We start from the raw sequence: 23,664 nt of genomic DNA, 5'->3' as shown, positions 1-23,664 counted from the left end.
AAAATATGGTGCGGTTTTTCGTTTAAAAATGTAAAAAAATTGTACGGTTTTTCGTTTAAAAGTAATGTTTTAAAAAAATATTGTACTGATTTTCGTTTAAAAAATTATAAATCATTAAATGTGTAATCATGAGAAAGTTATAAAACATTAAAAGTCTCCGGGCGCCGCTTTTAAAACGTTATTTTTCTCCGGCACCCTTTTTTCCTGTTGGGCGCCGATTAAACGATATTATGGGAGTGAATGGCGGCGCCCTTTTTGTCCACCTGCCTCATGCGCCCAAATTTCCTGCTTCCGTCTATGATAGCTGCAGATCCTCATACACACCTTGTTTAACAGACTTCATCTGCAGATCAGACAATCATCTGCAGATCTGAAGATCCATCCTGGTGGATCGGATCTGCAGATGAATGTCTGTTAAACAAGGTGTGTGTATAAGGATCTGCAGCTATCATAGACTATGAATGCATTTTGCAGGAACAGATCTTTTGCAGATACTGATCTTTTGAATGTGTACAGCATCTTTGTGTGCAGCATCTTGCAAAGACTTTTTTCTGATGGGGAGTTGAGCTCAATAGAATAGACTGTGTAGGTATGGCTCTCATACTACATGGAAGGGGGTAAAATTGGTCTGATATCTTTCATTTATCTTTCAAGTGTGTATGTAGCATAATAATAAAAAGCCTAGCTTCTTCCCTGTTCTTTACAGGGAGTGAATCTTCCTTTTTGTTTATGTATGCTAAACATGGTATGTCCTACTTTATTGAACAACTACATCCAACTTTTTTGAACAACTTGTCGTCCGACTTGTTTGACCCACAAGTTGGACATGTGTACGTGCTGTTGAGTGACTGATAACATCTGGTTTGCCCGATCCACTCAGTGTATCTGTTGGACCAACTGTCGTTCAAACGACTGTTAAGGGGCCCATACACTGAGCCGATTTTCTGGCCGATCGATTGATCGTTTGCAAATCGGTTGGCCGATCGATGGCCGATTTCGATGGATTTCCATCGACCAGGCAGGATGGAAAATTTAGGTCGATCTGATGAGATTGCTTATCAGTTTGCATTGGCCTTAATGGAAATCTGATGGCAAAAAATGCCATCAGATCGAATTTCAATAGATATCAAACTGAAATCTATTGGAATTCTATCCTGGCAAAAAATGTTCTAAAAACGCATCAGATAGATCATCAGATGCATTTCTTATCTATCTGCTGCCAATCTGACGAGTGTATGGGTACCTTTAGGTTCATACATGTGTGCAAAAGACTGTTAGTCATTTGTCAAACAAGTTGAAACAACTGAACAATAGCAAAATCCTTTTTTTTTTTTTTTTTTTGTTTTTTGTTTTTTTTGTTTGTTTTTGTTTCACAACAAAAGCTGTTTGACAATTGTGCTGCATAAAAGACCGCTGTTGAGCGTGTGAATGGGGCTTATCAGACAAGTTTGGCAATAGTTGGACAGTTGGTAGGTGTGTATGAACCTTAATAGACGTTCAAACAAGTCGTTTGATCAGTCAATTAATCTAGTTCATTGTTCTATCCAGTCCATTGTCAAGTTGGTTAATTGACATGTAAATTAGCATATCAGCTCTTTGTTGGTCAGTGCGTACATGTCTGAATGACTTGTTTGCACTCAAGTCGTTCAAACAACCAGTTTAAATGACAATCAGGTGTAAAGTTGGACGTGTGTATACACCTCTTAGGGCTGGTGCACACCGAGTGGCTTTTTCAGCGTTTCTGCAGCCACTTGAGGCTGCGGATATGCTTGGTCAATGTATCTCAATGGGGTGGGTCACACCAGAGCGGGAGGCGGTTTGCAGAAACGCATACTCCCGGGCTGCTGCAGATTTTGGATTGTGGATGCGTTTCTGCCTCAATGTTAAGTATAGGAAAAATGCAAACCGCTCTGAATAAACGGCAGTTCAGAGCGGTTTTGCAGGCGTTTTTGTTACAGAAGCTGTTCAGTAACAGCTTTACTGTAACAATATATGAAATCCACCAGAAACGCTTCACAAAACCGCAAAATGCTAGCTGAAACGCTACAGAAAAATAAGAAAAAGTTTCCAAATCTGCTAGCATTTTGCGGATCTGCTAGCGGGTTTTGGTGTGCCCCGGGCCTGAGTCTGAATAGCCAGTGAATTAATAATGAACTGATAAGAGAGCAGAATCCCCCATTCACACTGGGACACTTTGATTGCCAGTGATCAGCAAAGCATTGCTACACAAATCATTCTATGGGATCACTCACACTTCGGCAATCGCAGAGCATTTGTTTTTCACCTTTCTTAAATGTGCTGGCTGTAGCAATTTCCTGGCAACTGCATCACTATTCCCATTCACTGAGAATCACAAGATGCAATCAGTGAAAAATTGTATATATTGTATAAAGCGCCAACATATTACGCAGCGCTGCCCAATAGATAAATGGGTTAACATACAAGGTAGGATATACAGGAAACTCCCAGCAAAACAAGATCATGCAAATGATTTGATAACAATACAGTGTCATATGTCAAAATAGACTGTTCTATTCCACAAGAGGGGCGATTGACAGTAAGCTTGCATAATCAAGCTGGAAACACTAGGGAGGAGGGCCCTGCCAGAGGCTTACAATCTAAAGGGTGCGGGTAGGCACTAGGCAGAAGGATTGGGGAACGCTCATTCATCGGGTTGCGTCGCTGTGCTTTCCCCGATCCATCTCCAAGTGAGTATGGGTCTTTAGCTTACATTAGTTTTGCAGGCATCAGTAACACATTCTTAGGGTATAATTAGCAGTCCTTACTCAGGTGTTAAAATGATTTTGCTTAAAGCTAATGGGAACCGAAATTTAAATTTAAAAAAGTCAGATACTCAAGGGGAGAGGGAGGCTCTGGGTCCCATAGAGCATCCCCTCTCCACGTCCCCGCTGTTGCGCTGGCTCCCCGTAGCGGTATTCGACCGTTTCAGTCAAATACCGATGTTTCCCCGCCAAAGGGAGGCTTCGGAAATGCTTCGGGAGCCCGAGTGCTCCCGAAGACGGGCTGCTCTACACTGTGAACGCGCGAGCGCCCTCTGATGCACTTGTGCATGCGCAGTATGGAGCTGCCTGTCTTCGGGAGGACTCGGCTCCCAAAGACTTCCGAAGTCCCCACGGCAGGGAATTGAATGGGGGAGCCAGCGCACCACAGAGGGCACCTGGAGAGGAGAGGGAAGGCTCATTAGGACCCTCTGCTTCCCTCTCCTTATGCTGCATACACACTTGAGATAAAAGTCTTTGGAAAAGGCGAGATCACAGACCAATTTTACCCCCTTCCATGTAGTATGAGAGCCATACTCTACACAGTCTATTCTATGGAGCTGCACTCCCCATCAGATAAAATCTTTGCAAGATGCTGCACACAAAGATGCCCCTACACATTCAAAAGATCATTATCTGCAAAAGATCTCTTCCTGCAATAGATCCATTCCTGCAAAATGCATTCATAGTCTGAGATCTGAAGATCCTCATACACACCTTGTTTAACAGACTTCATCTGCATATCTGGCAATCATCTGCAGATCTGAAAATCCATCCTGGTGGATCTGATCTGCAGATGATCTGCAGATGATTGCCTGTTAAACAAGGTGTGTATGATGATCTGCAGATCTCATAGACTATGAATGCATTTTGCAGGAATGGATCTATTGCAGGAAGAGATCTTTTGCAGATAATAATCTTTTGAATGTGTACGGGCATCTTTGTGTGCAGCATCTTGCAAAGATTTTATCTGATGGGGAGTTCAGCTCCATAGAATAGACTGTGTAGAGTATGGCTCTCATACTACATGGAATGGGGTATAATTGGTCTGTGATCTTGCCTTTTCCAAAGACTTTTATCTCAAGTGTGTATGCAGCATTAGGTGAGTATCTGACAGCCCTGATCTGTCTTGCGGTCTGTGGCCACATTTGGGATCAGACGGCCCCTGGGAGAAAATAGTATGGTGTGCTATGCAAGTTCAGATTTGGCATTTGTTCTTTTACTCTTATTTTTTCTGTTATGTCTGCACAGACCCACAATGGAAGAATACCATAGAGCCCCTCTATGGTGCACGGATGACTATACAGAATTCTGCAGTGAGGATGAAGGAACTCTACATAAACTAATACAAGGTATTGTGGACAAGGAGACACCACTATGGAAATATTGTCACGAACCCACAGTTCCCTGTCATGCCTCACCCGGCATATTATTTTTCCAGTGCTCATGACCACAATCTATATACCAGCCTGCTAAGAACAGACAGATAACCATTGCTCACACACATACAATCAAATGCTTGCCACCATGTGTGTATAAATGTCTTTAGGATTACCATGGATGCAGTGTTGCTTTTTAAAGGGAACCTGAGGCGAGGTTCTGACAATGCAATCCATGTACAGAGGCTGGGCCTGCCTATACTGCCCAGCCTCTGTTGCTATCCAGATCCCCCCCTAAGCCCCCCCTGCGCTCTGCAATCCCCCATAAATCACAGCTGTGTGGGGTGTTTACCTCTGTACTGTCACTCTGCGTGCTCCCCCCCCCCCCCCCCCCCCCCCCGCCTCCTGCATAGCTCCGGTCCCGCCTGTGTCCCTTCCCTCCAATCAGCGGGGAGTGAAGGGACGCGGATAGGGACCGGAGCTATGCAGGAGGCGGGGGGAGCAGCAGACTGATAGTACAGAGATAAACACAGCCCGCTGTGACATGCTGTGTGTCGACAGCGTGGCTGTGATTTATGGGGGATAGCAGAGCGGGGGGGGGGGGCTTAGGGGGGATCTGGATAGCAACAGAGGCTGGGCAGTATAGGCAGACCCAGCCTCTGTATGCAGATAGCATTGTCAGAACGACACCTCGGGTTCTCTTTAACCACCTGGGCGGTATGGACGAGCTCAGCTCGTCCATCACCGCCGGAGGCTGCCGCTCAGGCCCTGCTGGGCCGATTTGCGCCAAATAAAGAGCAGCACACGCAGCCGGCACTTTGCCAGCCGCGTGTGCTGCCCGATCGCCGCCGCTCTGCGGCGATTCGCCGCGAGCAGCGGCGAAAGAGGGTCCCCCCAGCCGCCTGAGCCCTGCGCAGCCGGAACAAAATTCCGGCCAGCGCTAAGGGCTGGATCGGAGGCGTCTGACGTCAGGACGTCGGCTGACGTCCATGACGTCACTCCGCTCGTCGCTATGGCGACGGTGTAAGTAAAACAAGGAAGGCCGCTCATTGCGGCCTTCCTTGTTTATTCTGGGCGCCGGAGGCGATCGGAAGAACGCCTCCGGAGCGCCCTCTAGTGGGCTTTCATGCAGCCAACTTTCAGTTGGCTGCATGAAATAGTTTTTTTTTTATTTAAAAAAAACCCTCCCGCAGCCTCCCTGGCGATCTTATCAGAACGCCAGGGTGGTTAAAGTTGTTTGGAATTAGTCTTCCTTTAGGGCCCATTTCCACTTGTGCGGTGCGAATCGCCGCAGTAAAAATGCGTGTATGCGAATTTTCATGCGAATTTGCATGCATGACGATATATGCAAATTTAACCATGGCAGTGCTGGTGTTTTTTTTTTTTTTCCATTGTTTCTATGCAAATTTGCATACCCAAACCGCATGCGAATTTCCTATTAAAATACATTGTATGCGATTCGCATAGCAGTATGCGATTCGCATAGCAGTATGCGAATTCTGATGCCTCTGCCATGCAAATTTTTTCTGCACAGAAAAAATGCAAAGGAATCCTGACAAGTGGAAACAGTTCCATTCACTTGTATTGCTATGCGAATTTGCATGCGAATTCGCGATAGTGGAAATGGGCCCCCTAACCTTCTTCAGACTCTGTCCAGCTCCCCCTTTTTTTTTTTTTTTTTATTTTGTCGGGAAGACACTCTGACATTGAAAAATAGTCCTTATAGAGCCTCAGACTGTTAGGGAGGTGTTTCTAGCACAAGGATAGACGACCTATCAGCATTGATTGATAATCACAGTTCAGCATTGAGAAAGTTTCTAAATATTTGTAATTTCCACTGAATTTAATTTACAAGGTGTAGATTTCTAAAAACCTTCTCCAATTATATTCTAATTAAATGAAGATCTAAAACGTTAATATCCTCTCTCTTTGGCCTGAACACTGGTTTCTTCTTGCTATATTTTCCAGAATTGAACATTGATATGTCATAACCAGTACACTTCACTAATATTTGTCTATTATGCTTTGATGGTATTCTGTTTATTTTACACTTAAAAGTAGGACTACATGTCAAGAACCGCAAGGGCCGATCCTTGATTGGGTCAATCGCTCAGTCAGAAACTCGGTCTCACTGTCGCTTTGCACATAGATGCCCATATGTGGATTCGCAATCTATGAACCGATTAGCCGAGAGGAGTATTCTGATGCCAAAAGATTCACCACACACATACAAGTCAAATGTTTGCCACCACGTGCGAGTCAGCGCACGACTAACTATATCAACACTCTGAGAACACTAACTTAACCCTTAGCTGTATGCAGGGTTTGGCGCCAGATCTGTCTATCTGTGCCCGATTCCAGCATATAGGTTGTAGATGCAAAATGCTATAGAACACAAGGTAACGCTTTCGGAGGAGTAAGTACAATTGTGTATGTTCAAGAACAGGTCATACCGTAAAATGATTTTTAAACTTTTTTTTTTTAAACAAAAATGCATTACACACATTTACATACACTAACGTATAAACACAAAGCTTAAAATAAAAGGTAATAACGGTGAAAGATTTACTTAGCCAAATGCAGTCTGTGCGGGATATTTCCTCAAAGTCCACTTCAAATGCAGGCATTGATATTCGAGTCCTTGAAACAAAGCATATTCTGGAAGTCCATGTGCTCTGATTTCCTGGAGAGCACGTGTGTGTGTGTGTGTGTGTCTGTCTCTTACCGTAGTTGATGGCATTTTGGAGACAAAGATGGTCGCTGAGGGACCAGACTTTTATGAAATCTGACTTGGTGGGCTGCCCTTTAGTAAAAGATGGGTGTTTCTACCAGGATAGGCAGGGTTTTGTAAAAGCACAGAATGACACAATTTACCAAAAACCTGTGCCATTTCTGTCTGGATTGCTGCACAGCGAATCCGAGGGGAGAATTGTAACCTGCAGCTGATGTTTGATCAAACGACACCAAATAACGGTAGATTAGCATGTGTGGTCTGCGAGGGTTAAATAGCTCGGTTTCCCTAGCAGCTAGCAGGCTATAGATTAGATGAGCTATGAGGCCTGGAACCCACTGCAAAGCGCAATCGCTAATCGCTAACGCTAGCGTTTTGTATGTGCGTTTTTGTAGCGGTTACTGAAGCATTTTCCGGCGTTTTTGAGAGCGTTTTGTACAAATGTGTAGCGTTTTGTAAGCGTTAGCGATTAGCGTTTTTGTGCCAGCGTTTTCCATTTTCATTGGTTCTTTCCAAATTTGTCTGTTGAGGCATCAATTAAAGGCACTATCAGGTGACCATTGATGATGTTACTAGCTTTACACACCTGATGGTGCTAATGGGATCATGGGGACTATAAGAAGTAGATTGACACAACATCCTGTGTGGGTTTTGTAGAGGAGTAATTAGAGACAGAGAGAGACAGAGAGAGACAGAGAGAGACAGAGAGAGACAGAGAGAGACAGAGAGAGACAGAGAGAGACAGAGAGAGACAGAGAGAGACAGAGAGAGACAGAGAGAGACAGAGAGAGACAGAGAGAGACAGAGAGAGACAGAGAGAGACAGAGAGAGACAGAGAGAGACAGAGAGAGACAGAGAGAGACAGAGAGAGACAGAGAGAGACACAGAGAGAGAGATTGGTTGTGTGGTTTGTGTTGCTTCATCATGGAGGCATGTGCTTTGACCATCCTGATGACTGGAGCTGCTTTGGTGGCCAGACGCAGGAGAAGGGCACATAGGTACTGGGTGCACCCCATGCTTCAGGAAAGGGAGAGAAAGGGCCAGTTTAGGACTCTCTACAATGACCTGCGTGCAGATGCAGAGAAGTTTTTTGGATATACCAGGATGTCCATTTCCAGGTAAGAAGGCTGCTTATATTACAAATATTTACCCTTATTTGTATGTTTACCATGTGTGAAGTTGTTATTAGTATTGTGTTTATACTGATGGCCATCATCAACATGGTAGAAGTATAAATGCGTTCAAATGTCTAATAACACTGTAGTATGTGTAAAAGGACTACATAATATGTGTAACCTCACAGTTCTGTTTCAAAACTCACGAAATACATGTCATCAATATATCTCCAAATTATGGAGAACATACACACACAAAATTAAGCACACCAAGGTTGTAGGATTGTTTTTATTTGGAAACTGTCAAGGGAACCAATCCCACAAACATGAGTCCCCTTAGGAACATCAATGTTGTGTTATACATTGTAAACTGGTCAACCAAATAGGGTTGTGTTTTTAACCAAATTATAACAAGCATGTTTTATGTCATAGTTACAAATCACATAAAGTGCTTTCAGCCACATATTTCAGACATAATGCTACAGTAGAGGATACTTGTCCCCTGCACAGGGTTATGCCCCTACCCCACTAACACATAACTTTTCTTCCTTCTATTAAAATGAGGTATATCAAAGGTACAGCATTTATCAATCATAACCCGCTGCGTTGGTGTTTCACACTATTGTGTCACATATGTATCATATCCCTGGGATGGATCATTTTCTGGCAGATAAAGATAGTACATCTATGTGCATGTGTCGTGGAGAGGAAAGTGATCTCCTCTCCAGCACCTATGCACACCGAGTAGATGCACAGATAAGACCTGCTGCTCACACCCTCTAGCCCCAAACACAGGTATATTGGACATTAGGGGATCCCACCATGCAAACAGCGTTCAAAAAGTCTAACCACTCGACACGTTTCGGCTAAACGCCTTCGTCCAGAGTGAATACATATATACAGTGCTGTGCAACAAACATATACAGTGCCCCTGGCCTGCCCTGTGGGGCAGGGGCACTGTATATGTGTATTCACTGTGGACGAAGGCGTTTAGCCGAAACATGTCGAGTTGTTTGACATTTACTACACTGTTTGCATGGTGGCATCCCCTAATGTCCAATATACCTGTGTTTGGGCCAAGAGGGTGTGAGCAGCAGGTCTTATATGTGCATGTACTCGGTGTGCATAGGTGCTGGAGAGGAGATCACTTTCCTCTCCACGACACATGCACATAGATGTACTATCTTTATCTGCCGGAAAATTAACCATCCCAGGGATATGATACATATGTGACCCAATAGTGTAAAACACAAACGCAGCGGGTTATGTTTGATAAATGCAGTACCTTTTTATATACCACATTTTAATAGAAGGATGAAAACTTATGTTTGTCAGTGGTAGGGGCATAATCCTGTTTAGGAAACACGTATCCTAGCCAAATCCCCCGAGTAATATATTAAGTATGTGAGAATGCTACAGTAGTAATTTTTCATTTTTTTACAGATCTATCCAAATATGCAATGTTTTCTTGCAAATAATGTATATTTGTGTTGCTATTCTAGCTTTGACTTCCTTATGGCCAAATTGAGAGATAGTTTGCGGCACCAGGACACACAGATGCGCAAATCTATTTCTCCTACGGAGCGCTTACTGCTTACTTTGAGGTAACTATTTTTGTTAATACCATATGCAACCTATAATGTTCAACAAGGGATTGTGAACTAATGTACTGTAAACAATTATCTTCATAATACTTGCCATGACTACTGTAATAATGTGTGCACAACTGAACATCTCTATTTGTAGAAGAGACACTACTGCAGCCAAATAGAGTACTGTACAGATGGTCTACAGGACTAGCAGTTGTTTGTTGACCACTACATGCACTGATAGACAGGGCCAGGGGGGTGGCAGATGTGTGCAGAGTGTTGGTCACGATGTAACAGATGTATTGTATGGGTAGAAACACATAAATCAGCCCATGACCCAGCATACTAATGTTGCAATGCTCATCTTGAGTAGGTGAAAAATGACACTACCTAATTAAGTACGCCTAACAGCCATTGAAGTCAAATCGAGTTTGTGACAGAACAATCAGATTCTGTCCAGTTGTCTCGGCAGTAAAAGGTGGGTATTCATATTGTAGTCATTGTGGCAATGACCTCATGGTCATTATGGCACCATTTCTGTACTTGATGGTGGGGTGATGTGTGTGTTTCTATCCCATACAGTCGAGATGTGAACCATTTACTACACTGACGAGTAATAACACAAAGGCTGCATATATATTAGGTAAAAAATTACATCATGTTCATGTCGTCAAAGCATAATTAGGTAAGGGAAGATACACATACCTAACAAATCTCCGGCCCACGGAATTGCTAAGAGACCTATGTTTTTAATTGTGCACGCATTGTTAGAGTAAATTGGTTCAGTCAGGTTAGATTGAGGCTTTACTAAGAACTGCATGAAACCTATGGGTGTATTATTTGCGCCCGACACATGCAACAGAAATGGAGAGCTACATAGCGGTTTAGAAGATAGCATTCAAGATAACTAATTGTCCTCTCGTCTCATCATTTCAAGAAAAGAGGTTGGCTTGGCTGCAGCATTTTCAGTTTGTTGCTGAGGCCTTGTCTGACCAATATCTGCATAGAACACTTGATCTTGTGTTTGTTCCATATTACTATTTTGGCCTTGGTAAGGGTGCACATAGCCCATATTGCTTGGTGGTCTACATGGATAATTGTGGTACCCATAATCTAGCTCAGGTTGATAATAGCTGTGGTGGTAATGCAAATTAGAATAAGGTTGCTGTCTATGATATGGTGCATTGGACACTGGAGGTGAGGGTGATGGTGTTGAAGATGAGGATGAGCTTTGGGAATGTTCTACCGAGGCAGATGGTGTATTTTTAATGGCTTTTTTGACTAGATCGATTATAGCCTGTCTTAGATCTAAAATGCGTTCCTCTGGCACTTTTTTCATATATGGCACCAAACTTACAGCAAAATTGTAGTGGTCACAGCTAGCATGATGTAAGACACCTACAGCTTCCTGCATCGAATTTAACACACCACTTTCAAAAGAACTTTGAGATCTCCCTCCACCACCTTGTCGCCTTCCTCTTGCAGTTACTTTGGTTGTTGTAGTTTTGGTTGTGGAGGTAGTTGGCTGCACCGGAGACAACACATTAACACTACTAGTATTAGACGTGTCATCACTGGGTGTGTCAGATGTGCTTAATAGCGATAAAGTACTGTTATCAAGTCCTTCTTCGGCATCATCATCCACAATTGGGACCACAGGTTCTGCAGGAATGTTATCGTGTGTCCTATAGAAGTAGAAAGTTAGATAAGGATTTGACGTTTCAACATTACATGTCTTCACATATGTGTGTGTTGGGATATACAGATGTCTAATGTAGGCGACCACTATTGGACACAAACGATAGATTACTTACTCATCCAAATCCATACTGGGTCTTAAGAAGGCAAGTTCCGTAGTGTAGCTGTATTTGGTTCGATTTGAGGCAGCTGAACCACTTCTGCTCTCTTTCTTTTCTTCAAGGAGTTCCCTTCGAAAGTTGTCCTTAATGGACTTCCATCTTGTTTTCACTTGTTGTACTAGGGACAAATAAACACAAACACTATTAATATATGTTTTCTTTTCACAGGTTTCTTGCTACTGGCCATACATATGTGTCTTTACACTATCAGTTTCGACTTGGAAGGACAACTATTCGGCGAATTGTTTTGGACACATGCAGCATAATTTGGGAGAATTTGCAACCTGAATTTCTGAAGTTCCCTGATATGGCAGATTGGGAAAAGATTTGTCAGGACTTTTGGGTGAAAACCAATTTCCCTAATTGTGTGGGTGCTGTGGATGGCAAACACATCCGAATTGTCATGCCTCCAAATACTGGCAGTAAGTATTTCAACTACAAGAAATACTTCTCGATTGTGCTGCTAGCAGTAGCTGATGCCAACTACAGATTCAGCTATGTGGATGTGGGTGCGCAAGGAAGCAGCAGTGACTCCGGCATATTCCAGCACAGCCGTTTTGGTGTGAAATTGCAAGAAGGCAACATCAACCTCCCTCCTCCTCGCCCCTGGCCACACACAAATGGACCAGATAGGCCACTGGTCTTTATTGGGGATGAGGCTTTTGCCCTGTCTAATCACTTGATGAGGCCTTTCCCACAGCGCAGTTTGAACCCTGAAAGGACTGTTTTTAATGTTCGCCTGAGTAAGGCAAGAAAAGTGGTGGAGTGTGCCTTCGGCATAATGGCTAATAAGTGGCGTATCTTCCACACCAGCATGATGATGGACACTGCAAATGCTGTAACAATTGTGAAGGCTGCATGTGTCCTACACAACTTCGTCAGGGACAAAGAGGGCATCAATGTGGATGAAGATGTTCCACCACCTCCACTGGAAGCACTAACAGCATCCACGAAGAGGCACAATATCTGCTACCACCCTCCGTGAACAGCTCACTTTATATTTAAATTCGCCGGAGAGCTGTGTGGAAACATTATAATGTTGTCGCTTATGGGGTTTCAATTATACCAAAAGAGCAGTTTGCTTAATATTACTTTCATTTTCTGTAATTAAAGTTTTTTTCATACCTTACACAGCCTTTTGGTTTGTTGCAGACATGGAAACATGTATGTCACAAGCAGTATCGATGTATGATGTTACATACTATATACCTCCTCCAGGGTTTCAGACAATGAAACATCATCAATCGATTGCATGTATGTATGTCTCTCTCTCTCTCTCTCTCTCTCTCTCTCTCTCTCTCTCTCTCTCTCTCTCTCTCTCTCTCTCTCTCTCTCTCTCTCTCTCTCTCTCTCTCTCTCTCTCTCTCTCTCTCTCTCTCTCTCTCTCTCTCTCTCTCTCTCTCTCTCTCTCTCTCTCTCTCTCTCTCTCTCTCTCTCTCTCTCTCTCTCTCTCTCTCTCTCTCTCTCTCTCTCTCTCTCTCTCTCTCTCTCTCTCTCTCTCTCTCTCTCTCTCTCTCTCTATATCTATATATAGAGATATATATATATAGAGATATATACACAGTTTGATCTATCTACTAAACAAAAAGGTACTCACTTTTAGTATCCTGAAGCTTGGGTGAAAGATTAGTCCAAGTCAAACCAGCCTCCTCAAACAGTTCTTTGGTAATGTTGGACCATATTTGGTTAGCTAGCTGGTTCAGTTTGTGGTCTTTGTTTGTCTTGGTATACAAGACATCATGCGGCTGCACTTTTGCTATGACATCCTCGGTGGAAAACCACTTATTCCTTGGCATTGTGGCATGTAATGGTCGCAACACACAGCCTGCAGCTCTGTCACACTTCCGTTCAGCCAGAACGACATCAACAGGAAGCTTGCCTGTGAGAATTGTGGGAATAAATAAGCCTTCTGGGTATTTTCCGCCCAGTAAAAACGCACACCAAACGCTATGCATAGCGCTTTCACAGCGTTTACACAGCGCTTGTATACTTTACATTGAAGCGCAAGCGCTCAGAAAATGCTGCATGCCCTGCGTTTGCGCTTTTGGAAAGCGCAAACGCTCCTGTGGATTTTAACACATAGAATAACATTAGCACAGCGTTTTCGAAAAACGCTAGCGCTTTCAAGCGCTCCCTAAATGCCAATAAAAACGCCCTTGTGGGTTCTAGCCCTGAGTCTGATTTTTAGGTATCAGAAAATATTTGTCTTCTGTCTGTGATAACCCCATCTCGAGTTATTAATTCATGGGATGTTCCTATTGTCTAAATTCAGTTTTCAGAGGGAAATTTTAACTGCCTTTTGAGGACAATCTCTGGTTACTTAGGGCTCTTTCACATTAGGGCAGATTTTCTGCGTTTCAACGCAAAGGGTAAAGTTTGCGTTACCCAAGGTGAAATGAAAGTCCATAGACTTTCATTTTAGCTTTCACATATAACGCAGCCTTTTTGTGCGTTGCGTTACACTGCACCCAGGCGCAGTTTTTCAGCCAACGCTAGCTTTATGCGTTACAATGTTAGTCAATGTAAAACGCACACTATGCGCGTTTTCAATCCGTTAACGCAGGCAATCAGTCCCAGAATGCAACAGAGGAACAATGTAGAAAGTTGAAAACTAAAAGAAAAAAAAATTACCTGCGTTTTTCTATGTGCTGTAACGGATTGAAAACGGATTAAAAACGCACACTCACTGCAGTGCAACGCATATCAAAACGCATTAAAAGGCATACAACAAAACGCATGCTTTGAGCTTTCTCCAACGCAAGCTCTGATGTGAAAGAGCCCTAATGGAATGACCATTTGCTGTCACTAAGGTGTGAAGGAGCTACATGTGAAGTGGGTGGGGGTCCGCTCTAATTCAGTGTGGGTGCCGGTAAGAAAGCAAGAGAAGAGACAAAAAAATGAACTTGAATGACAGTAACTGTGCTGGACCATATGAAAATTGTTGGCGATTACGCACGACTTTCTGTTTTTGTTCTGTTCTGTTCTGTTTTTTTGTTTGTTCCTCCCGGGCCATGTGATCCCCTGCGGCAGCTAGCCCGGCACTGTCAGGCTTATCGCCAGGGAGGTTAAAAGGAAATAAATGTCAGCCTCCATGTACCTTTGTGCTTTAAAATAATGATTCCTGTCTCCTAAGTCTAAGGCCAGAAACCCACTAGGACTGATTTCTAATCGCTATTGATTTGAAAAAGCTAATGCAATGCTATGGGGGATTTTTATAAAATCACATAGCTCAAGTGGGATCACACCCATAGCCTTGCATTAGCAAGAGTTTTCAAACCGCAAAGTGGGTTTCTGGCCTAAGGCCTAGTGCACACCAGAGCGTTTCGGCTGCGGTTTGCGATCCGCTTGCCGGTGCGGATCCGCTAGGGTAATGTATTTCAATGGGGTGGTGCACACCAGAGCGGGAGGCGTTTTGCAGAAACGCATACTCCCGAGCTGCTGCAGATTTTGGATTTTCTGCCTCAATGTTAAGTATAGGAAAAACGCAAACGGTACTTCAGAGCGGTTTGCCAGGCATTTTTTGTTACAGTAGTTGTTCAGTAACAGCTTTACTGTAACAATACATGAAATCTACTACACCATAACCGCTTCACAAAACTGCAAAATGCTAGCTGAAACGCTACAGAAAAATAAGAAAGCGTTTCAAAATCTGCTAGCATTTTGCGGATCTGCTAGCGTTTTTTGGTGTGCACCAGGCTTTAGGCTGCTTATACACCAAGACATTACAGGCGCACGTTAGTGCGCCTGTAACGCTCCCCCAACGCACAGCAATGTAACACAAGTGGGCTGTTCACACAGCCCACGTTGCGTTACATGTAACGCTGCACGTTCTGTGCAAAGTGCAGCATGCTACGGCGTTGGAGTGGCTATAGCCGCGTTAGACTGTTTGCACATGCGCAGTGGGGTGCGGAGAGGAGGCGGGGAGAGCCAGCTACAGTAGCCGCGCACATGGCTACTTAATATTCACTGCACTGGCGGGCGCTGATTGGCCGGCGGGTCCACGTGATGCGGAGTGTCTCGCTCCGCATCACGTGGTCCCGCTGGCCAATCAGCGCCACTCTGGGAGACATTATAGGACTCGAGCCGCCTAACGCGGCTCACTCTACCGTCGGCTCTTGCAGCACCATACGTTGTGTTAGGTGCACGTTATGCGACCTTAACGTGCCACCTAATGCAACGTCTTGGTGTGCAAGAAGCCTTAGAGAAGACTCTGCACAATGAATTTGTATATACTGAAGTGGAACTCTGTGCTGATCATGTGCGTCAGTACAAAAATGGAATAAGGCTAGGGCCACACATGTCTGTTGCAGATTGGATCCATTTTTGTAAACTTTTTTTTTTTTTTTTCCCTTCTCTCTGTTTTGAGAGCAATGGCCTTTTTTGCAGCTACATTTCCAGTCCGTGGAAATGTCCCCAGCCCTGGCCGTGGGTGGGGCCGCCATGCTGAAGAGGGCAGCAGCGGGGAGGGGAGTCTCTTCCCCCTCCTTCACCCGGGTCCCCCCTTCCCCGCTCCCCCTACAGCTAGTTTCATTGATTAAAATCATTAATGTATTAATGTAAGCCAGGCGGCGAGCGGGGGAACATCTTTCCTTGCGTTCCCCCGCTCGCTGTCACTTCCTGCAATGCTGCCCTCTGTAGTTCATTGGACTGCAATGCTGTCCAATGAATTAGAGGGTGGACGGATCAGTTTTTTTTTTTTTTTTGTTTTGTTTTTTTTGTTAGTGAAGGTGGCTGCTATTTTTAACATTGGTATCTGTGGCTCCAGTTTTGATCTGGTCTAAAAATGGGAGCCACGGATACGTTTTTAGAACAAGTGTGAACCTACTCTAAATAAGGATGAGCTTCAAGTGTGATCTTGTAGTTTAAACTTTCAAAAGCAAGAAAATTACCCTCTTAAATATACTGTATGGTTGCATTGTTCAGAACTATGAATATACCTATAATTTGTTGGTAGTAACCTTACCTAAACTGCAGTATAGCAAAGCAACCATAAGATGTCACTGTGTATGCAAAGTGTTGCAATGATCTATATGGTATGGTGACTTCCTGTATTCATTCTGTGTTCCTCCCTAGGGATGATCGGAAAGAGCAAATTCCGTTCCGCCGGAATTTGCAGATTCCGCCAGCGCTTAATTCTGTCGCTATGAAAATTCCGCCGGATTTTGCAAAATTCCATGGAATTCCGGATTCTGGCGGAAAAATTAAAATCGCAAATGGAACCTTGTTTATGCTAAATGGTAGCCCATAGAACCTATTGACTGTTCCCTTAGTCCTTTTTCTCCTTCCTTCCTCCTCCCGGAGGAGGAGGGTCTTGTCTTCCAGGGAATTGTAGGATTTCAAAAGCCAGCTTACATACATTGGCCGGGAATCGAACCCAGGTCTAGTGCTTGGTAGGCAGCTCTCCTCACCACTATACCACCACCAACACTACATGCTGAAGCCAGCCTAGCATGTACCATTATGATATATCCAAGAGAAAAATGAGCTTGCTTAGGGATTTGTAGGATGTCAAAAGCCAACTCTCATACATTGGCCAGGAATCGAACTCAGGCCTACCGCTTGGTAGGCTGCTATCCTAACCATTATACCACCAACACAGCACACTACAATGCTACATGCTGAAGCCAGCCTAGCATGTACCATTGTGATATACCCAAGAGAAAAATGATCTCTCCCCCTCTCCCTCCCTCCCATTGAACTGAATTTTCAGCTAAAAACCATCAACGGATACCGGCAGAATTTCACAGGCTATTTCGGAATTCCGCCAGATTGAAAAAGCAATTCCGACCGAACGGAATGACCAATTTCCGCCCGAAATTGCGGAAAATACAATTCCTCGGAAAGCGGTGACCATCCCTACGAGAGAGATGAATCTACATGGCTATCTGGGGTTCTCTTCAGACAACTGTTGAACACAAAAGGCAAGGCCATGCTTGGGTGGGCTTGAACCACCAACCTTGCAGTTAACAGCCAAACGCGCTAACCAATTGTGCCACAGAGACTGTGTACCACAAAGACTGTGCACGCAGTTGCTGTTGAATGATTTTATGGGGATGTATGTGTGTCTTTTGGAGGGAGGAAGTAAGTCTGCTCCAAGAAGTTTCAGCATGTGGTGTTGGTGGTATAATGGTTAGGATAGCTGCCTACCAAGTTGTAGGCCTGGGTTTGGCTCCTGGCCAATGTATGTGAGTTGGCTTTTGACATTCTACAAATCCCTAAGCAAGCTCGTTTTTTCTTTTGGATATATCCTAATGGTAAATGCTAGGCTGGCTTCAGCATGTAGTGGTGGTATAGTGTTGAGAAGAGCTGCCTACCAAGCACTAGACCTGGGTTCGATTCCCGGCCAATGTATGTAAGCTGGCTTTTGAAAACCTACAATTCCCTGGAAGACAAGACCCGGGAGAAGGGAGGGAGGAAGTCTGTCGAGCAGAAATTCTTCTTATGAGGCATAAATCAGTTCGGTGGGAAAAAATTGCATTCCGTAAAATTCCGCGGAATTTCATATTTTTCCGCGGAAATTCCGCCATAGTGATATATACCAATTTCGTTCCGTCACAACGGAACTGAATCACCAAATTCCGGCCGGAATCACGGAATTCTTAATTCCGCGGAATCCAGCAACCATCCTCTAAGTAAACAGGTACCTGAAGGTTGCGCATGAACGATCTCTGCATGTTTGTTTTCAGTAAAGAGTTCTAGCTTGTTATACTGGGGCCCATATGCAATTAACGGTTTCACCTAAGTTTTCTCCTAGGAGATAATTTTTCATCTTCAATTTAAAATAACTTTTCTAGCACTTTTCAACTAAAAAAGTAGGTTAAAAAGTACTATCAAAATTATATTGAGTATTATCTTGCTTTCTAGTGACTTAAAGGGCATTTTTATTGACAAGTTTAAAATTATCACCTAGGAGAAAACTCAGGAGAAAAAGTGAATTGCATATGGGCCTATAGGTGCGTACACACATGCGACTATAGTCGTTTGTAACGATCGTTCCCCGATCTTTACCAACGACGATCGTTACAAAAAACGAACCAACGACTATTAAGGCAAACGACGAACGAGGCAAATCGCTACAAAACAAAGTTCTGTCTTGGCGGATTTTTACCACCGACGATCGTTAGCAAAAGTGGTACATCGTTGGAAACGATCGTTTATACCAGGCTGGACATGCGTATTTCACTTTTTCTCCAAGGAACTTTACAATTTTATGCGCAGGCGCATTAAGTGCTTTTACGTGATGTAACGTTCGTTCTAACGATGTGATCGTTACACACTTTTTACAACTAACTTTACTTCGGTCGTTCTTTCGTCAATTAAAAGTTCGTTCGTCGTCCTCAACGAACGATCGTTGTCGCATGTGTGTACGTAGCATATGGGTTGTCTATCTGTGTGTACAGTCCACTCTGTTCCATCACACTTTAGGTAAGGTGAGGAATTGCTTTGCACACCAGACTTTTACATCAAACTGATCTGAATGAAATCTACATTAGTGTGGAAAGTCTTAGCTGAGACATTACATTTTGTGGCCCCAGATGCAGCACTTAACCACTTCAGGACCACAGGATTACCCCCCCCCCCCCCTTCCCTAGTGACTAGGCAATTTCTTACAATTCAGCACACTGCAGCTTTAACAGTGTGCTGCACTGCCATACAACTTGGCACACAAATATCCCCACCCCCTTTGCTGCCCACCACCCAAGCTTTATGTTGGTGGGCTCTGATCGCTGCTGCAGGCTTTTTTTAATTTATTTATTGCAATTGTGTGGTTTTTTTTTTTTTTTTTTTTTTCCCCCTCCTTCTCCCTCCCTTCCCCCGAGATCCAATCAGGGTGATCCTCTCTCATAGAGAGGGGATTGTGTAGTGAGCCGAAGCTGATCTAGGGGACAGCCAAGGGCTATCCTCAGTACAGCGCTGCACTAGATCGCAGCATTGTACAAGGGAAAAAAAAACTGCGTTTTTTAAGTCTGCCAGCAATGATCGCCACTGGCAGACTGTTAATGGAGAGGAACTCTTTCACTCTAGTGGGGATATGCGCGATACCCACTAATCTCCTCCCCCAGGACTTTACTCCAATTGGCATTAGGCAGCCCTGGGGGAGCCGCCACCTATCGGCGACAGGCAGTCGTAGAGTAGTTAAAGGACAATGGAGGTGATGTAATGAGATAGACTTATCTATATAAACCGTGCCAAGCACGCAAATGACTATTTCCCCTCCCCCCCCCCCCCCCTTTTTTTTGTTTTTTTGTTTTTTTTGTTTCCCTCCGGTTGAAAGAGTTAAACATCAGGTGGCAGTTTGTCTGGGTAGGGACTGGGTCAGATTATAGCATAAAGCTCAACACACACCATACAATCTTGGTTGTACAGATTTACCAAATCTATGTAGTATAAGGGCCAACAGATTGAAAATACCTTGGATGATTGATTGTATAAGCTCTTATACTACATTAAAGTGGTAAGATTGAACAACCTAGATTGTATGGTGTGTGTTGAGCCCAACACTCATGGTAAGTAATTACAACCATAAAACACTTTCCAGTCAGTAAATGGCTTCTGAGAGTAGGAAAGCGATTAAAAAGGGTCAATAGTTCATAGATTTTAGCTCTAATATACAGTACTTGAATGAATGTCATTGAGTAGACAATGAAAACGTAAAAACTAGATTTAAATATAAAACTGTGAGCTATCTTAAGTCCTTTTTAGGAGACTCGGAGGATAGATACACTCATCAGTTTATCTTCCCCTCTGATGTTCTTTAAAGTGTACTTGTAGAAGAATCTCAGGAGAGGGAAGCCTCTGGATCTTGGAGAGGCTTTCCTTATCCCTCCCCACTGGCCTGTTCAGTACAGAGCACCCTCTCCCCCCCCCCCCCCCCCCCCAAAAAAAAAAATCGATTGATAGCCCATGCATGCACAGTAGCATTATGCGTAATTTACAGTCTGGGACATAACTAGAAGTCATGGGACCCCCAGTGAAATTTTCAGCTTCCCCAAACCCCCCCAGTGTTCACACCCCTTACCCTGCTAACCCCTTGTGACCCTCACAGCCGGGGGTCCATCTCACAAGGGTCATAAAACAAGTGTGGCTGTCATGATCTTCACACCCATAACAAGTGTAGCCACAAAAACACCTGATCTAAGGCTGCTTACACACAGGGACGTTACAGGCGCACGTTAGTGCGCCTGTAACGCTCCCCCAACGCACAGCAATGTAACACAAGTGGGCTGTTCACACAGCCCACGTTGCGTTACATGTAACGCTGCACGTTCTGTGCAAAGTGCAGCATGCTACGGCGTTGGAGTGGCTATAGCCGCGTTAGACTGTTTGCACATGCGCAGTGGGGTGCGGAGAGGAGGCGGGGAGAGCCAGCTACAGTAGCCGCGCACATGGCTACTTAATATTCACTGCACTGGCGGCAGCTGATTGGCCGGCGGGACCACGTGATGCGGAGTGTCTCGCTCCGCATCACGTGGTCCCGCCGGCCAATCAGCGCCACTCTGGGAGACCATATAGGGATAGAGCCGCCTAACGCGGCTCACTCTACCGTCCTATCTTGCAGCACCATACGTTGTTAGGTGCACGTTATGCGACCTTAACGTGGCACCTAACGCAGCGTCTTGGTGTGCAAGTAGCCTTAAGGATAAAGGGGGGAGAAAGCAACTAAAATGAGAAAAAAATTGAGGTGGATTACCTCAATGATGACACGTTCAAATCATTTGTAACATACATTTATTGTGCACTGGGCAATGCATTTCGTTGGTCTCGGCCCACTTCCTCATGCCAAATGCTGGCTTGATTTTCTTCTGGCACTGTATTTGGCCTGAGGAAGTGGGCTGAGACCCACGAAATGCATTGCCCAGTGCACATTTAAAAGTATGCTTCAAATTATTTGAACGTGTCATCATTGAGGTAAGCCACCTCAAACTGTTTTAATTTTAGTTGCTTTAACAGTTTTTATCATACCCTGGGCACCGCTTTCTCCCCCTTTTGTGTTACCAACCCTCCTTCGGGAGGGCCATTGGCCATTCTAACACCACCTTTGCGGATCGTTCAGAAACAGCCTTATCAGTCCGCCGACAGCGCGTACACACGCGCATACTGTCGGCTAAAGACCGCCCAGCGGACCTGTCGTTGCATTTGGTAGTGCGTGTACGCACCTTTAAAGTAGTTTATCTGTACATCACCACAATGGCTGAGGTCTGCACTTAACTTGACTTTCCCTCTACGACATACATGTCAAACTCCGGCCCGCAGGCCAAATCTGGACCTCAGAGCCATTCTATTTGGCGCCCAAGTGGTTTCCCCACTTTGCATTATGTTTGGCCCACTCTAGGCCACCAGCGACGCTATATTGCAAGTGAAGACATATGGGGAAGCACTAAACACTAGGAGGCTGTGGACCACTAAACACCAGGTATCTGCATAGGGGTTGGAGGAAACGGGCTGACACCAGGGAACTTTCTAAGGTGGCCAGTAGACATTGAGGTTGGCCCGCGACTAGGTCCTAGTGTTCAATTTCGGCCAACTTTGTATTTGAGTTTGACACCCTTGCTCTATGGCATGGCTGGCAATACAAGAGCTTTCTCACACCAGAAGATGAAGTCAGTTTTGTTATCGTTTTTCTTGTACCTTTTTTGTATAAATGAATTGATCTTGTCTCCTTTTGGTTAGGTCTGCGTGATTTCTATTTTACTGAAACACTTTGTGATGTGACCATTTTGACTGAGGGCAGAACATTTCTGTGCCACAGGTAGGTTTTCATGTTAGTATTATTATGAAGATATCTTTGCGCATAGCTTATTAGCTTTTCTCCTAAATTTTCTTTGAAAACTTTACCAATAAAATGCCTTTAAAGGAAACCTTTTCAGCCTTTTGGATTAAAATTCAGATCCTTGCCTCAGTAGAGGGAAGTGTCTGGATTCCCCAGAGAAATCCCCTACCTCCTCCTCCGTCACTCGTTCACGGCGGGACTTCCGCATCGGGGATTGGTGAACTGGAACATGTGTTCCCTAAGGCCAGGTTTACATTATCATCGAGCAGAACGGAAGCGGAACGTATACTGTACAAACAGTCCGGTATGTGATTATAGACCCAATGGATTCGTTCAAATCCATCGGCTTGTACGGCTCCAATGTCCGTTCCGCTCACCGGACAAAAAAATGGTGCAGGACCTATTTTTCCGGACTGTTGTCCCCAGCGGAACGGAAACAGGTTTTGCAGCTGCATAGGAACAAATAGGGCTTGTTTCCACCATAGCGAATCCGCATGCGGCGCCGACATGCGGATTCGCTTGGTACATTGAAGTGGCCGGGGCTGTTTCCATATGTGCGGCGTGCGAGAGCGATTTGGCGGCGGGCCAAATCTGCACGACGGGACCCACAGAATTCGCCTGCGTCGGGAATCCATGCGAATCGCCGCTAATGTATTTAATAGGAAAAACGCATGCGTTTTTTACATGCGTTTTACCCGCGATTCGCGTGCGATTTCGCACCTTTTTCAATGCTATTTTGCCCTGGCAGAGTCATGGTTAATTTCGCATGGCACCCTGCCATGCGAAATCGCACGCAAAATCGCGGGTAAAAACGCATGCGGAAACGCATCCGCATGCGTTTTTACAAGCGTCGGGATGCCGGCGAAATCGCGTCGCAACAGTGGAAACGGGCCCATAGAAAACTGACAGTTTACAGCACACTGGCTGTAAAAGCTGAGTTTTTTACCTGATCCTGATGGCCGGATCCGTACATCCGGCTCCGCAAAAAAACGCTAATGTGAACCGGGTCTAAGCCAATCTAAGTGGCTGTATATGAATGAACATGATTCAAATCAGGAGCCATGTTCATTCATAAAAGTGAAAGTTAAAAAAAAAAATCAAACACTTCTTGGTAACCAGGATAGTGTGTAGCCCCATCTTGTTGCTAATAAGTAAAACTACATTGAAACATTATAGTTTTTAACCCCTACTAAACCCCCTTCCCTGTAGTTGCCAAAATAAAATACTTGTTAAAACAAAAGTGAAAGCATTTTTTGTAGGGCTGGTTCACAATGCAAGAGCTTTTTGTAAGCATTTGTGATTTTTAAAAGCTCTTGCTAATGTAATGCTAAGTATATAATCTTACTTGAGTGATGAGATCTTATAAAAATCCCCCATAGCATTGCATCAACAGAAGCTTTTTAAATCGCAAGTGCATGAAAAGCTCTTGTAGTGTGAACC

General features: G+C 44.3%; 2 protein-coding genes across 5 annotated transcripts in view; both read left to right on the top strand.

Moving 5' to 3' along the window:
* Positions 1 to 23,664, top strand: part of LOC137562771 (kelch-like protein diablo) — a 69,752-nt gene that overhangs the window by 31,335 nt on the left and 14,753 nt on the right. For all 4 annotated transcript variants that reach the window (XM_068274443.1, XM_068274444.1, XM_068274445.1 and 1 more), the window contains exons 2-3: positions 4,032 to 4,132; positions 22,125 to 22,203. In XM_068274443.1, coding sequence (XP_068130544.1) covers positions 4,039 to 4,132; positions 22,125 to 22,203 — 173 coding nt within the window. In that variant the 5' untranslated portion in view covers positions 4,032 to 4,038. The remainder of the gene's footprint in view (positions 1 to 4,031; positions 4,133 to 22,124; positions 22,204 to 23,664) is intronic.
* On the top strand, positions 9,473 to 12,680 carry LOC137562773 (uncharacterized). Its single transcript, XM_068274446.1, has 2 exons — positions 9,473 to 9,609; positions 11,622 to 12,680. The coding sequence occupies exons 1-2, from the start codon at positions 9,521 to 9,523 to the stop codon at positions 12,436 to 12,438; spliced, it is 906 nt and encodes a 301-aa protein (XP_068130547.1). The 5' UTR covers positions 9,473 to 9,520; the 3' UTR covers positions 12,439 to 12,680.

This window comes from Hyperolius riggenbachi, chromosome 3 (genome assembly GCF_040937935.1).
Source record: "Hyperolius riggenbachi isolate aHypRig1 chromosome 3, aHypRig1.pri, whole genome shotgun sequence".
In the NCBI taxonomy this organism is placed as follows: Eukaryota; Metazoa; Chordata; class Amphibia; order Anura; family Hyperoliidae; genus Hyperolius; species Hyperolius riggenbachi.
The sequence above is the reverse complement of the archived record's forward strand: the minus strand, read 5'-3'. Positions and strand labels throughout refer to the sequence as shown.

Bases quoted from the DNA above. Each gene is read 5' to 3' on its own strand.
- LOC137562773 (XM_068274446.1), top strand. From the start codon at position 9,521: ATGGCCAAATTGAGAGATAGTTTGCGGCACCAGGACACACAGATGCGC. The intron at 9,610-11,621 runs GTAACTATTTTT...TTCTTTTCACAG, and splicing joins CGCTTACTGCTTACTTTGAG to GTTTCTTGCTACTGGCCATA.